Genomic DNA, 16333 nt, shown 5'->3' on the forward strand with positions numbered 1-16333 from the left:
CTCTCTCCTATTTTCTCTCCAGCTTTCCTCCTCAGATCAGTCAGATGTTGCTCTTGAACCACCCCTGTAACAAGAGGCATACCACTTCCCCTTCTTTATAAATGATAAGACACACCTACAAACACACACTCACACATACAAAGACTACACTGAATAGAGTTACTATCAAGAACACTTTAATAATTTAAATATGAGCAAGAACATACCGGTTAACGAAATACACGTTATTACTGTCGTGCATTACTTATTTATGTACATGTAGAAACTTTGTGGATTATGCTATCATTACACATCTATTTACTTCCTTGCCAACTTTTTATAGCGTGGAGAACTTTGATTCAAGATTGTGAAATGCCTCATAATTTATAAGGAAACTTGTAGGGTTCTGGACTATTGAATTATAAGAAAGATATAATGTATGCAACATTATGTAAATATTGAGGAGAGTTGAATGTAGATGTTCCCATATCTTGACAGGCATTGCCCATTATTCCAAAATATCCTGTGAATAAAAGGAGAAAAGTAATCTTGAAGCTGCACATTCTAGGATAGTGACAACCCCTTCTAACTTCCCTCAATAAGGCCATCAATATACATATATAAAAACAGATATTGTGATAATCTTCACATCCACACGAATGAGAACTGAGAGTCTTCTTTATTAATGTTAACAATGCCTCAATTTGATCTTGCACAGGTAATATGACTACATGTACTATGCAAAAATGGGTTTCCCCTGATTATTTATCAGGCATTATATCGTCTGTTTAGAGCCAGAAGGGCATTAAATTGTATACTTCAATACAGAGTCAATGCCCTTTTGCCTCTGAACAGACAAAAATATATTCTGCCTGCTATCTATAATGAGAAGGACATGGAAGGCTGCCTGTAAATCTAGAGTATGCCCCTCATCCTGCCCTCTAGAATAAGATGTAATGCTACCTGGACGTCTCCTCGGCAAGCTTGTAGCACTTTCAGAACAGGAGATAAGTCCCAAAGCCCTCAGCCCTATTGAATAGTCTTCGAATCAAATAATCCTACTCTGTAGAATGTAAAGCTGCCTTCAAGGACCCATTTCACAAAGCCTTTTGTCAATGACAAATGACAAAAATCAGTGACAAATCTGCTGATAACCAATCAGAGGCAAGGAGTTCAGTAGCTTATAACAAAAACTGTCATTTGTCACTGATGACAAGTTTTTTGTGGAATGGGGCCCAGGTCTCTTCCGGTAGCTTGCAGCGCTAAAAAGTTAGTACGTGCCCCTTCACCGGATATTACAAATTGTTTGAATCCTATCCCATCCTATCCTTTAGATTCTAGAATGAGATGTAACGCTGTTTGTAGATCATCTCTTGTAGCCTGTAGCTTTTAGCACTGTCAGGTTAGTAGTCTTGTCTGTCAGCTCCATGTCTCTCAAATGCTGCAATTGGGACTGAGATAATGTAGCTTTTACAGTGCTCAATTGCATGTACTCCACGCCCCCCACCCCACAAACATCCACACTTCTAGGCCCCGTATCATATCTTAAGTTTGATCAATACACGATAGGCCATAGACCCACGCTCAATATCAACCTTACGATTAATCAAAAGGCTTTATAATAAATGGCCCATATACACCATTCCCACTAGAATGAGATGCAATGCTGCCTGAAGATCTATCCCATAGCTTTTAGTACTCTCATTCTAGTATTACCAGTCCATACATCACAGCCTGCCTTCCAGAATGAGATGTAAAGCTGATTGTAAATCACCACCTGTTGTTTGTAGCGCTCTCAGATTTGTAGCGTCATCTGTCAGTCCCATGTCTCTCAGTTGCTGCATTTGGGACTGTGAAAAGTAACATGTTTATTATTCAAGTGTTACTCAATGAAATGCTCACAAGCACTTACAAAAATATACTACCTACATGTTCAATGTTCAAAATAACTCTTTATTAACCCCTTGGGGAGTAAACTTCATATTGGTGAAAAACCAATAAATATTAGAAGTGTAGGTGTTATAACTTAGAACCCAAGTTTCGGCTGGGAATTCATATTAAGTACAGAATACAAATAAAATGGTTTGCTAATACAGTGTAATTTCTTTATGTATCAATATTATGTTATTGAATGCAATCTAAAGCATGGCATTTATCACTTTATAGATGCCATTTCTCCATGGGTATCTGAAACTAAGGAAAGATGAAGCACATCTCCTTTTTCGACTAACGGTACTGTGAAAGGGCTTTCCAACCTTTGTAGTGAGTATGGTATGAAAGCAGAAAACTAGGAAAACCAGAATGACAAAAGTCTGATATCAATCCGATCAATAATAAGAAATTCATAAGTGTTTTTCTCATAGGCGCTTTCTCCCTTCTGGCACTACTCAACACATATTATGAAAAGCATATTATTACAAGTCCTCTAAAAAGAAAAGACCCTCCTGAGTTAAACATTTTGAGGGGGGGGGGGGGAATGAGATTTTAGACATTTTGTCTACCACAGTGACCTATACCTAAGCAGCAAATCTGAAGTCCCCATACCAGTAGTGATTACATTTTTTTAAAAATTCACAATTTTCTTATTTCACGTCATTTCGTTCAAACTTTCACTGGTTTGCTTCTCTGCTTTTTCTGCTTTCTATTCAGATTGGTTTGCTATTAAGATCATATATATCTTTAAGGATTGCTGATTTAGTTTTCGGGAGATTTACCTCAAAGTTTTGAACAGGGGGTGCTGATGTACCCCCATCAGTGGTGTCCCCTGGTCCTCTTCCTCTCTGAGTCTGAGCTCCCTGTAGAGCTTGACTCATTGCTTGTCTGAAGATATCTGCTGTGAGGAGAGACTGTGCCCCTCCTCCTCCTCCTCCTGCTCCTTGGGATGGGGCAGCACCCTGGTTGGCAGGCTGGCCGGGGGCTGAGGGTTGGTTGCCCCCACTGCTCACTTGTCCTTCAAACGGTCTTAACATCATCTGTGTTATAAGAGCAGAAGTAATTGGACACTGAATATCTTGGATACCAGGATATAATGGAAGCTATGACCTTTCTTATTATCAGGTTGTCTGTTAACATTAAAATGCGGTCATCCCCATGGACTGTAAGGTCCTCAATGCAACATGAACAAGAACAAAACAACTATATGTAAACTTTATGAAAAACTAGTGCAATAGCATTTAATTACCAGTATTTTGCTTTAGTGTTTAACAAATATTCATCAGTCCTTTACTATTAAATACTGGTTTATAATTATTGTGAAAAGTGTCCTTTTTAAAGAAAATAATTTCTATGATAAATATCATAGAACACAAATGAGGCACCACGCGTTACCCCGGGGTACCGTAGTACCCCGGGGTACCGCGTTGTGTAGCGCCATCTCGCGTCCACTCAAGTACAATGTATGGAGTGTGTGTACATAGTTCCGTGGTATCTCTATGGTGTATACTATGCATGGTGTGCATGCATGCACTGCTCGCGCTATAGCGCTCGCTCACGATCACAAGCGCACTACGGTGGCTATCGCACACTATAGTGCTAGCTAGCTCCGGCGTCCGGTCCCGACCCACGGCTATTTTAGAACTTGATGTTATTGCACGTACGTACCGTACCTGTATACTCTTTCGAAAAAAAAAAAACACAAACATCGCATCATCGACATAGTTAACGCGCGCGTTACTGTCAAACTTTCAAACTTTGAAAATGCCATGGGTGGAAGGTGATGGTGGATACGGGGATTTACTGAAAGGGAAAGGACGTAAAAGACGGAAGATTACAAGGGCCGAGAAAGTTGAAAGAGCTCGATCTCGTGCTGTAGAGAAGTTGGGGGAGGAGAAGGCCGCTGATGTGGTAGCGGTGTTTAGGAGGGCGAGTGACGGGGGAGACAAGGAGCAGGCTGATGGTGTTATTTTGACCCTGCTGGCCCAAGCCCTCTCGCAAATCGAAGTCGTAGCCCTACTTCATGTTGGGGGCTATAGAGTTGCTAGACTTGCAAGGTATGACCCTGAGGAGGAGGAGCTACGAAAACAACGAAGAGTAGCCTGGCATGCTGCTTAAAGGATTTTTTACAAGAACATTGGACACAATTGAAGGTTGAAAAAATCACACAAAAATAATTTCCCACTTTTTGGTAACCCAGGGTACAGCCTTAAAAAAAAAAATAATAATTCAACAAAATGGCCGAATTTTTTTTGGTACCCCAGGGTACCATTTATGTCATCAAATGCAGGAAATGCCATCTCCTACAATGGGAACCACTACACACAGACAGACCACACACACTGCATGTATGAGAGATACCAGCTTCCTTACCCCTGCATTGCCCTGTCTACCCACTCCTGCCGCAGCCAGCGCAGCAGTGAGCTGTGCCGTGGTGATGCCTCCTTGACCTCTTGATCTTTGACCTGTACCCTGGCTTGTGCTGGGTCCACCCTATGTCGTGAGAAAGAGAACAAAAATAATAATGATAATAACACTAATTCTGAATCTATATTACACTTAATGCAGGATACTTTCACTATAAAGCCCTTGACAGTTATTAGTTATTATCATCACCCTGGTCATCAGATTCATTCACGTAAAGTGTGCACCATTTCCATCCACTTCCTGAGGAGTATTGAGACGCATTTATATCTGATATTCTTGTTGTTCTTTTTACATATGTCTATGTTCATCTAAATTACACATCAACAGCTATATAAAGCTAAGAGAAAGACACCTTTTAACATTTATTTCATATTACACTCTGACCCCCAAAAAAGATTTATAAATGAAATAGTAGATGTATTAGCTTTATACAGAATCAACTAAAAACATTATGAAATATATCGATAGGAGTGCAAGAATATGAAGTTCTTCAATGCTAAATCCTTGTCCACAGACTTATGAATGAATAGTGTATTGAACTCACCTCAGCTGTTTCCATCTCTTCATCAGAAGTCAGATCAGGGAAGAAGGCAGCTACAAACACAAAATAGAGGTTAATATTTCACTAAAAAAATATATATCTCAAATTACCAATCTATCTTACAATCTGAAGTGATTCTATGATTTAAAATATAAAAATTATAGCGAAAGCAAAATAGAGAAGTCAGAAACTCTGAAATCTGAATGTAATTTTGCAAAATGAGAAAGTGATTGAATCACAGAAATCTTTGCTCACGCCATAATACAATTTGAAAATTCTTGGATGTAAAGCAACATCATTTTGAAGATTGTTTGTTCATTATAATCTAATAAAATATTACTTACTATCAATATAGCATCATGTGCACATCTCTTTTGCAACTGTAGAACTAGGAGCAGATTTGTGCTCTCCGAATGCCATACACAAAATATACTGTTTTCTTCAGGAATCTGCAAACAAATAATTTTAAACTGAAAATTGATACGGTACATAAAATTATACTCACGATCTAATGGAGTTTCTTGTCCGAGAGTACCCCCTCTGCCACTGAGGGCAGCCTCCTCAGTGACCGACGCTGCTATGTGCATCACAGCGTGACCGATCGCTGGATGAGCTTTCACAATCCTACACAGGAGAGGGGCAGACAAGGAATGAGTGTGAGAAACATGTAGGAAAGAAATTGAATGGTTGAATATTTACAAAAAAATTACTCAACAAGTCCAACGAGTGCACTTTTGGCACAAAATAAACCCTTGCACTTAACTCATTGTCTACTGGAACTGGGTGGTCCCTGTATTAAGCCTATGGAAATGAAAGAAATCAGTAGCCAATGGGTTGAATTCATATTTTATACCCCGAGGCGAAAGAGAGAAAGGGAGAGAACAGTTGATCTGGACACCATCTTCTCCCTATTAATACAACCTGTTAACTTTCTAAATTCTCTTGTTCCTTTTATACAGGAACCATCCGATCCAGCAATGGACTAAAACAAACTCAGATCTGAGCACGAAGACATTCAAGCCCTCCTCTACTCAACGTTTTGATGATCATAATGTGATCAAGTACTTCCTAATAGGTGTTATGGTAACATGACACATGCTGGGCGACAATTGGTCTAAAGTTAATTTTGTACACTAACCAAATTCCCAACTTCTACCCTTGCCCCAACACCACATCTACTCTTTACCTCAATACCACACTGAGTCACTGACCCCTTCCTCACCGAAACACCAAACTGACCACTTACCCCAAACACCATACTAACCCCTCACCCTAAACAGCACACCAACCCCTTTACCCAAACCCAAACAGTAAACTTAACATAAACGTAATTGCAACTCTAACCCCAACCCTATATCTTTGACTAAGTGTCTAACAGTTGTTTCATAAATAATCTCACCTTCTGACATTGTCTGGATCAGCCACTTGAACAAGGAGTTGCGGGTCCCTCAGCATGGCTGCAAACAAAAACAAGAATTTAACCAATTAAATGCTGGTTAGAAAATAACAATGTTACTCGGAGCCAAAGAGAACATAAGTGATACAGTTAAAGCAGAGTTAACATACCTCCAGTTCTCAAGCAACAAAATTAGATGTTGCAAATACACCTACATGTTTCTATCACTATCGTTACATAACACATCAAAAGTATACTGAAGACTTAATGCCCTGTTGGCTGAAACCATCTCATTTCACAACTGAAAAGAAAGGGTACATAACCATATAATACAGTGGAATTAGGTTGAAATTTGAAAGAATATTGATACTTACACATAGCGATATGATCTGTTGCCATCCCAGGTGTAGCAGCAATGATGTTATCAATTGTTTCAGGGCTTGTCAGAATCTTGTGTACCTGCAAAAGAATTTGAATAAAAGATATTTAACTTGCCAAATGTCACCCTAGCTAAAGCTATGTTAGGGAGACTTTATAAAATCATGTTGCAAAATTACTTAAAGTACATATACCCATACAATTGTGATAAATTTATAAGCAAACTGGTCCGTCAGTTTTGAGCTGCCTATTCTGCCAGTACATACTTTGTATCTCTTGATCCTAATACATTTCATGAAGTTTTTTTAATTTATTTAGTATTTACAGTTAGCGGACAGTATGGACTAAAAGGCAGATGAGAGAATATCATATCTTGCGTGACACCTGAAAAATATACTGATAATCTAGCTGTTTATTTACAATTTTCAGTGCAGTTTCAAACAAGGGATTTCTGTTAACTTACAGCTTGCCTATGCGCTGGGTTCAGTAGGGCAGCATGAAGTGCGTTCAAGAGTTGACGGATTCCATTATCATCCAGAGGTTCTGCAATGAGGGTAACAAATGACAAGTGAAGTGACCCCAATTGGTGAAGTTAATTATGAATGACATGGTTTACCTTACCTTTAAGCTAAGGCATTACCATTTTAGAAAATTTGAGTGCATTGTACTTTCATTTTAAAATGTGTTCTTCCCTGTATTCTTGAGAAAAGCTCAAATTAGTTCTGATATTTCTATATAAGACTTACTATGTCAATCTAGAAACACAATAATCCCCAGTGTCAAAACGTCAGGCTAGAATGTATACAAGACAAATCATGTCAGACTGGGAATATTTCAAGAACATTCTTGGAAGCCTTATAATTATTATATCATATCTATCTTGTAAAAATGTAGTCTTCATTACAAGATTATAGTAGGAAATATGTTTACCAGTCAAATAAGAATTATGAAATCACTAACATTAAAAACAGGTAGAAAAGAGGTAGCCAGATGATTTTTGTTTTTTACCTGGTTTGACCTCAGGCTCTGGAAGCTTCTTTCTTAGAATGTACACAGTACATCCTGCCTTCACACCACATCCTGATAGAGTGTCAGAATCTTTCATCAACTTTCCACAATAAACCAGATCTACACGATGCATGGAGATAGAATAGATGCACATAAACATGAGGGAATGCAGCAAAATGATGCACAATGATGACTTTTATTGTAACTAAGTCTTGTGATCAAATTTCTTGATTAGCAGCAGTCAATACTGCATAACACAGGAGGTCAATTAGTCAAATATAATGCTGTTACCGGTATGTAGACATACTGTGAAATTAGATTGAACTTGGGAGGGCATTTACAAGACTATTGCCTTAAAAGGAGCCAGACAAGACATCAGCAAGAATCTTCAGCAGTGAAGGAGGCAGAATATCCTGAAGAAGAGAAAAAGACAGGTGAATGCAGGGGCCAGTTTCTCCAAACCGTCCTTAGTCCAAATGTCTGTTAATGGATGTCCAAGAAAATGACGGTCAGTGTTTAAGAATTGGCTCCTCATTCTTCTTCTTCTTTGTTTGGTTATATTTGGCAACAAGTCAGAATTGACTATTTTGCTGTAACGTTTTCTTATAATTATATCAATATAGAAAAATATAGAAAAAAGTAAAACTGTTTTGGGTCACGACTCGTGTAGTGATACTTTATATAATTCTTTTTCCTTCTACCAGTAACCAGTCTAATTCAAGCGCTTCAGCTCCAAATATCGCCCCTATTTACACATGCCCACCGACATTTACCCCTACCCTTTGTTAAAATGCCATCTTACCAGTGAGTCTTTGAAGTACGTCTCTCACACTTTCGGTTTAAACAACCTATATCTAGGGCACACAGGCATAGTGAGGTGTGTCATTAAACATATGATGCCCTGATGGGACTACATGTATGATGCTATCACATGAATTTCTTAGCAAAAATCTAAGTGGTCAATAGTTTTAGTGGCAAGTAATTATGGGCCACATAATGATGAATAAGTGTTGAATCACAATCATTATAACTATCACAACAATAATGAATAGCGACCAATAGCAATTCTAATTAAATAAGGTGAGAAACTAAAATTGTGAATTTTCGAGAGTCAAATTCCTGACGACCTGAGTAGACTAAGTATTTACATTAAAATGTCTATTTCATTTCCCCCCATTTATTTACAAATGTCACAATAAAATTAAATTTTTAATTTTCTAAACTTTAATAGTCGATGGTCTCAGTCTTACTATATTAGTGGTCGATATAAATTCGACCACTAATTAGCATTGACAACTTTATGTGTTGCTGGATCTGGAGTGGGTTTTAACACTCCAGCAGAGCATAGAGAGTCAATGCTAATGCGTATTGACCTCTAGCACTGCATACATGCTGTGAGTAGGGAGGCCAATGCCCAAATCTAACTTTTTAATTACTGATTTGTTTATAATAAAACAAACATTAAAAGAAAGCATTTTCTTTCACTAAGAAAACTCACCCATCTACTGACTCCAGAAGTTCCATAAAATAGGAGATATCCAGCTAGTTCCTATGAGCTTCCTTCTACGCCTGGCCGTACGTAAGAGCCTTGAAACAATCAATTTCATGGTCCCAAAAATTACGTCGAGAATTAGACAGGCCCGAGGGAATGGGCGTGTCATCATGGTCATTGCCCGGACAACAAGTTCAAAACTTCGCGCGAAAGTACATTCATCATCACCGGCTAGCCTTGAATTAGTCGCACACACCGACACAGTACTGCAGGCCGTCCAGGTACGGTAATTGCATGCAAGCCGCAATCGAGCCATGCTAGCCATGCCACGGCATGGAGAGTCAAAAGAGAAAGCTCGAAAACCACTCATTGTAAATTAAGAAAATTATTGAAATAAATAAATAGGCCTACCTTAGTTTTGATATGTATTCCAATTATTTCCTCATGAGTAAAGATCAATCTGACACTGCAAAATCCAACAGTTGCAGCGAACACAATACGATCGATAAATCCAACAGTTGCAGCGAACACAATACGGAATCAAACATAGTCAATAGGACTGCACGCATTGATAGACGTGTACTGACGGAGATATTTCTCTCCCTCTCTCTCTCTCTCTCACTAACCATATGATGATATCATACACTAAAACACACACGTTCAAATCATGGCATTCATTACACTTCTCAATTGGAGTATAGACTGCTCACGTAGACTTTTTTTTTTTACTGAAATGTCTTTTTTTACACTTCTCATACATTACTGCACGACACTGACCTAGTGCTGAGAATAAGGTACTATGTGTGAGACTACGTCAAATTTGTTTTGCGCGCGATGAGACCGGAGCTCATACATATTCATATAATGATGTCGCAAGACTTCAATTTGGGGCTCGAACAATCATGTCTCTGTTCACAGTTTTCCACCCCAATTTGAGATGGCTCTAGCTATGGGGCTCAAACCAACGCAAGATTGACAAAAACATCGTACTCTATCTACCTTCGTATGTGCAGTTTGTAAAAATCTGCAATTAAAAAGATATGATCGATTTTCGTTATATTTTCTAGTTGTTAAAAGTGACATTTGTGCACAACTGATATGTTAATCTCTATCAAAAGTTCTTTGATATTAAATTGGTTCCATATTTTTAGGCTCTACCTTCAGTCATTGAGAAGGATTTTAGTGAGCTAACCTCATCGCCCTCTAGGACCCTTCTAGTTTCTCTTGTGCGTCCGTTATTTTCGTCTGCTAGCGCAATTATTGGATCAAAATACGTCAAAATCTGCAAGATCGTCAACAAAGGGTGAAAGACTGTTACAGATCCGTGATTATAGGTATGTTGTGGAGTGTGTAATTGTGTATTTGTTATACATTTTATTCCATAGATATTTGTTTTCTTTTTTTTCCCCTTTTTTTTTCTTCTGGTAATTTTCTGACTTGGACGACGAGCGCACAAATCGTAGGCGTAGAAGCCTTACGCCCGGGCATTGGCCTCCCTACTGTGAGGCAGGGACCTAGAAGTCTATACACAAATATACACACCACACAATATCGCATAGACTCTACACAATCATGTCGATGCAGCTGTAAGCAAAGTTTGACACTAGACTTACAATTTTAATTTTTAAATTATTCTTTTTAACATCAGTAAGTTGAAAAAATGTATTTTACTGCTATTTAGGTGTCATCAATTGTCACTAAACAAGTACCGATTTTGAGTGAAATCAGTTGAGTTTTGTACAGTGGTGTTTGAAATGTTGAGAATCAAAAGCACAGCTTTTACTACACATCCAGGATAGTGATGCTCCTATGTGTGGGTTTTAAATGGTGCGTGGTGGGGGCAAGATCAGAGCAAATCCCCACTGAGGTGGGGCGAATATGCGAATCACAACGCGCCTGTTGCGCTGGCGTAGAATGCGGGTACCGGTACTATCGGCAGGCTAGGCGTAACATTTATTTACCGCACTCACTAGTGCAGTGGTACTCACTAATATCTGTCGCCGGAATGTCAAATACACTCGAAACTCTTTGTCTGAACTCTGCTACAGCGGAACCAAGATCTACCCCATCTAAACGAGGACGGCCAGGCTTTTCGGAAAACTTTACACATACTACACAGCTTGCCATTTTCACCAGTAATTCAGCAAAAGAACACAGTCATTGCCAGTCAGCATTCACAGCAATTTGTCCTTTAATTTTTTTTGATAACATGATAAAATTAGCCGACTAAATTCAGGAGCCTTACGAGGTCGATCATGAGGAATTGTATTATATTAACGATGAGCATTGCATGCAATAAAGATGTACCATAATATTTTACATCTAAATTTGTTAAAGTATATCCAACTTATATCTTTAAAGAAATGAATTGAAATATTTTTTGCGAATGTTTTAGATTTTAAAGTTTTTATTTGTCCTGAGAATCCATAAACGGACTTTTTGTTTTTAATTTGACAGCGCAGATTATGTGATGGCCCGAATTCACAGAGGAGGTTTAATGGCCCGAATTCACAATTTTTTTTATTTTTATAGTTTGGGCCGATATATTAAAAAAGCAATATATTTCTATGGATGTGTATCATATGTAACCAGGCGCGGATCCAGGATAGGGGGGGGGGGCCAAATTTGAAATTATGCAAGCCAAATACGTATAATGGTGACCAGTGGTGGCGTAATGAGCAAATTAAGTTAGGAGGGCAGACAAAAAAATCCGCTCACCCCACTCTTACATGCAGGCCCCGCTGAACGTTTTTCAAAGTGGTAGGGGGAGGCTAAAGTATTTACGATCAGGAAGAGCGTAGCATAAATTGGTGGGGGTCAAGGGGCGGAGCCCCCGGAAGCTCAGGGGGTATGGGCATTTAATTACGGTCAGATGAGCATATTTTGAGACCTTATTCATGACACTGGTAGGTCACTAATTGGCATGGCCTGAGCCCCCTGAAACTCAGGGGTTTTAGGCATTTTGAAACGGTCAGATAAGCATTCAGGGGCCGCCTTAGGCCCCTGGTGGGGTCGAGGGGACGGAGCCCCTGAAGCTCAGGGGTTTTAAGCATTTAATTACGGTGAGATGAGCATATTTTGATACTTTATATGTGACACTGGCAGGTCATTAATTGGCGTGGTCCAGGGGGCGGAGCCCCCAGGAGCTCAGGGCTTTAGGTAGTAAATTACGGTCAGATGAGCATATTTTGATACTTTATTTGTGACATTGGCAGGTCACTGTTCTTTCTTTCTTTCTCACTTTCATATACTTTTTTTTTTTAAGTGGGGGGAGCTCGAGGCCCCCGAACCGCCGTTCCGCGGGCCATGATAATTATGTAGGCCTCTAAATAAGCATATTTCTTTCCTGACTGTAAATTTAGGAATTTGTCATTTTCCAACAAACGCAAAAAAAGTATAATTTACTAACAAGTGAGGACAAATCTAAAACTATATCATTTCAACAACATTTGTAAATCACTGGTATCGAATTAGAAATCAACCACATTTGAATTTTATTTGAGGGGCAACTGATCTTCTTCTTCAGTTTCCCCCTTTTCTTTTCTTCTTCGATCCTCTTCTTTCTTTTCCTTTCTCTCCTCTCTCCCTTATCACTCTTTTCCTTTTCTCTCTCTCTCTCTCTCTCTCTCTCTCTCTCTCTCTCTCTCTCTCAGTCTCTCTCTCTCTCTCTCTCTTTTTTTTGCGGGGGGGGGGGGATGGGGCCAAGGCCCGCTCGCTCCCCCCCCCCCCCCCCCCCCCCCCTGGATCCGCGCCTGCATGTGTGTAACACCTCTCGGTTGAAATCTATAATCTGGCATCTGTGTGAATTATAGAATGTTTAAGCAAAAGTTTGGTCTCGCATTTCCTAAGAAACAAAAAAAATACAATTAAAAAATTGGGCAAAACTCTTCTCTCAGTGGTGCTATGAAGATTTGGTAATAATTAGCTATAATCCACTTCCTAAGTTCCTAGCCAGTAGCCATTTCTGATGAAGGATTTTGTTAAATACGATCGATGCTATATAAGTGACAGGATAATGGTGCCACGATGAAACTATGCTTTCGTTGAATGCAGTTTTCTGTTAGCCACATTACTATTATGATAGACCAAATACTTTTGAAATGGAAAAACTGTGGAATGCCAAGAATATATATATTTTTAGATAAGGCTTGAAGTTTAATCAACTACCGGATTTGTTTAAGCTATCACGGTGGAATTCAAGTCCTATAGCTGATATGTGAGCCACCATTTTAATTCTCGATCTTCTCACCCCCTCCCCTATGAATATTAATTTGTTAGAGTTCCCGTGACTTGGATAGGGATTAATACCCCTAAAAAAAATGTAACATTACGCTGACTTAATTGGTAAAGAGTTCTTGTCACTTAAATTAATTAGAGAAGAAGTAATACATATATATGGCAGTGATTGGTGAAGAGTTCCTGTATGTGACCATATAAAAATAGAAATTTTACATTATGGTGACTTGCATGGTGAAGAATTAATATCCATAAGAAGTAATAGGCCTATCCTTAGGCCTGTAGTTCTGTGTTTTACCACCCCTCCCAAACCCACTGCGCTGATTTCCTGACGCAAAACGTGATAGCTACATGTTTCAGCTCATCAAATTGGCATTACATTGGTGCACTTTTCAGGTGCTACGTTTATTCTAGCTTGACCTGGTGGAAATTGAGCTTCTGCGAAGGTAAGCATATTTAGATAATTCTTACAACTTTTTGTAATTTTTTAATGAAAAAGTAATTTTTGTTTGAAAATGGACAATATAGAAATGAATGCATGAATTTAATTGACGTCTAATTGTCCACATATTAGCTTTTATAGCAAAGAGTGTTTATCCTAAGTCCCATTCGTTTAAATTTGTGTGTGGTTTGTTATTGGTCCAGAGACCACTTAATCTCCGCCCATCCAATCATGAGTCGTAACGTTAAATTGTGGAAAATATTCTTTGAAAATGAAATCAGCTGTCAACAAATGATGATGAAGATTACTATGATATCAGTGATGATAATTATGATGGTGATGAATGATGATGATATCAATGTTTATGATGATGACAATGAAATAAAGATGATGATGCTGAATAACATATTTATTACAATATTGGCTACTATTCAGTGGCGGATCCAGGGGTGGGCCGAAACGGCCGCGGCCCCCCCTATTGGCGAAGCAAAAAAATTGAGAAGGAAAAAAGAGGAAGAAAAAAAGAAGGGAAAAAAAGGGGGAAAAAGGAGAAGATAAAAGAAAAGAGAACAAAAAGTAAAGAAAAGAGAGAGAGTTCAAAAAAGAGGAAAGAAAAAGAAGAGAGGAGCCGGTGAGAAAGCAAGACAACGAAATGGCACTAAAAATTAGTGACAGTAACGACGAATAAGGGAAAGACAAGGGGAAGGGGGTGCGTGAAGGCGGATGCATTAAGGGGAGGGGGGGGGGGGTGACTGGCCGTATTCTTATTTTTAGGTTATGCGAAACTGAGTCAAAATTATGCTTCTTTTCAAAACAATCTTAGCATGCTTGTTTATGTTAAGCCGGAGTGCATGAAAAGGTTAGTGTAGAAACACTTCTGAAAAGGCCGCGCCCGGCCCCTCCAAAGAACGGCAGAATGGTAATCTATAAATTATGGGGTCATTCTTGATGGCTTGGGAGTCGTTATTAAGGAGGGGGCCCGGCCCTACTCAAATGGTAGTGACGGTAACGATGGATAAGGCAGAGGGGGGGGGGGGGGGGGGGGGGTCAAACCCCCCTCAAATTTTTGTCAAGTTGTCAAGTTGGTCCTGATGTGTATAATGCGTAGACCAGGGGTTCTCAAACTTTTTCTTTGACGGTCCAGAAGCGATTTCTATGAAAGCTGTAAGGTCCGAAATGACACTTGTATACTGAAGATAATGAGGCTTGTTTTTGGTCTATATCTGATCCAAGGAGAATTGTTACAGTTTTAAAAAAAACAGATAAGTGCTTCCACTCGTTTAAATAGAGTTTCCTGAAAAAGAACACCCAATATCCTGGAATTTGAAAGAATTTTCTTAAAACATTCAAAATGCCTCTTACGTGGATTTCTTATTTGGATGAATCGCTATGACGTTTTAATATGTATCAATTATTGAGTGGGCTTATTTTGCTTTCTAATGGATCCATACAACGTGGCAGAGCTTGAGGGGTCTGGTAGAGCCTTTTCAAGAAAGAAATTGTCTTTAGGAGAAAAAAAGAGGTTATTTCTAAAATGAAATGAAAGGGTTATTGACTTTCAAGAGAGAAAATTGTCTATAAGAGAGGAGGAGAGGTTATTTCTAAAATGAAATGAAAGGGCTCTTGTCAAATAGCCCTTTCATTTCATTTTTTCTCTCGAAATAAACTCTCTTTCTCTCTGATAGACAATTTTATGAGATGGAATCTTCAATCTGAAGCCTTTTTGTGCTCTTTGAAAATGGCACACTGAATGGGGGCAGTGCAATTTAAATTTCAAGGGATGGATTAGAGTTTTTATCGCTCTTGAAAGTCAAATAGCCCTTTCATTTCATTTTAGAAATAAACTCTAATACATTCCTTGATATTTAAATTGTGCCGCCCCTATTGTGTCCTCTTTTTAAAGAGCACAACAGAGCCCTCAGATTAGGCAGCAAGTAGCAAAACAAACCCGTAACACTGGACACAACATTCAATGGGATGATGCCCATATCATTGAGTTTGAAACGCACTTCTGGTCAAGAATGGTAGAAGAAGCATCTGCATAAAAAAGGATGAATCCTTCACTGAATAGGGATTCTTGCTAAGTTGCTATACACTTTTACCTTTGTGTAAATAATAAAAAGTCCACGGGCGTGGTTGTTAGAAGCTTAAACTACATAAAACTCTCTCCAATTTTGCAGGGGGAGAGCCTTTGTCGGGAGTCTTTAATAATAAAAGGGATAAATCCTTCACTGAATAGGGATTCTTGCTATAATGTTACCTTTCTTCGCTCCAGTGATCTCGAGGCAGCAGACAGCAAGAAATTGTGTAAATAATTCGCTGTTGCCGGGAGTCTTGCATGGGCGGAGCACCAGGAAGTTCTTGAACTTTAAAAAAAATTAGGAAATTCCAAATAGTCGTCATGAGCGATAGAAATTGTAATTTCCTCCTTGAGAGTCACATACCCCCTTTCATTTCATTTTAGAATTTAACCTCTCTTTCTCTCTTAAAGACAATTTCATA

General features: G+C 38.9%; 1 protein-coding gene across 1 annotated transcript; it reads right to left on the bottom strand.

Annotated features, from left to right (window-relative positions):
* Positions 1–154: 154 nt before the first annotated feature.
* Positions 155–11369, bottom strand: LOC577207 (ubiquitin-like protein 7). Its single transcript, XM_030976305.1, has 10 exons — positions 11142–11369; positions 7662–7781; positions 7117–7196; positions 6650–6734; positions 6279–6336; positions 5385–5503; positions 4883–4932; positions 4285–4404; positions 2694–2951; positions 155–1829 (listed from the first exon to the last, which is right to left on the bottom strand). The coding sequence occupies exons 1-10, from the start codon at positions 11278–11280 to the stop codon at positions 1707–1709; spliced, it is 1152 nt and encodes a 383-aa protein (XP_030832165.1). The 5' UTR covers positions 11281–11369; the 3' UTR covers positions 155–1706.
* Positions 11370–16333: the final 4964 nt, after the last annotated feature.

The sequence above is a fragment of the Strongylocentrotus purpuratus genome, unplaced genomic scaffold, assembly GCF_000002235.5.
Source record: "Strongylocentrotus purpuratus isolate Spur 01 unplaced genomic scaffold, Spur_5.0 spur5_scaffold_9, whole genome shotgun sequence".
Lineage (NCBI taxonomy): Eukaryota > Metazoa > Echinodermata > Echinoidea > Camarodonta > Strongylocentrotidae > Strongylocentrotus > Strongylocentrotus purpuratus.

Coding starts and splice junctions, on each gene's coding strand:
- LOC577207 (XM_030976305.1), bottom strand. CDS start 11,280: ATGGCAAGCTGTGTAGTATGTGTAAAGTTTTCCGAAAAGCCTGGCCGT. Junction 7,197..7,661: donor AGAGCCTGAGGTCAAACCAG/GTAAAAAACAAA, acceptor CCCTCATTGCAG/AACCTCTGGATGATAATGGA. Junction 6,337..6,649: donor AACAGATCATATCGCTATGT/GTAAGTATCAAT, acceptor TTTTGTTTGCAG/CCATGCTGAGGGACCCGCAA.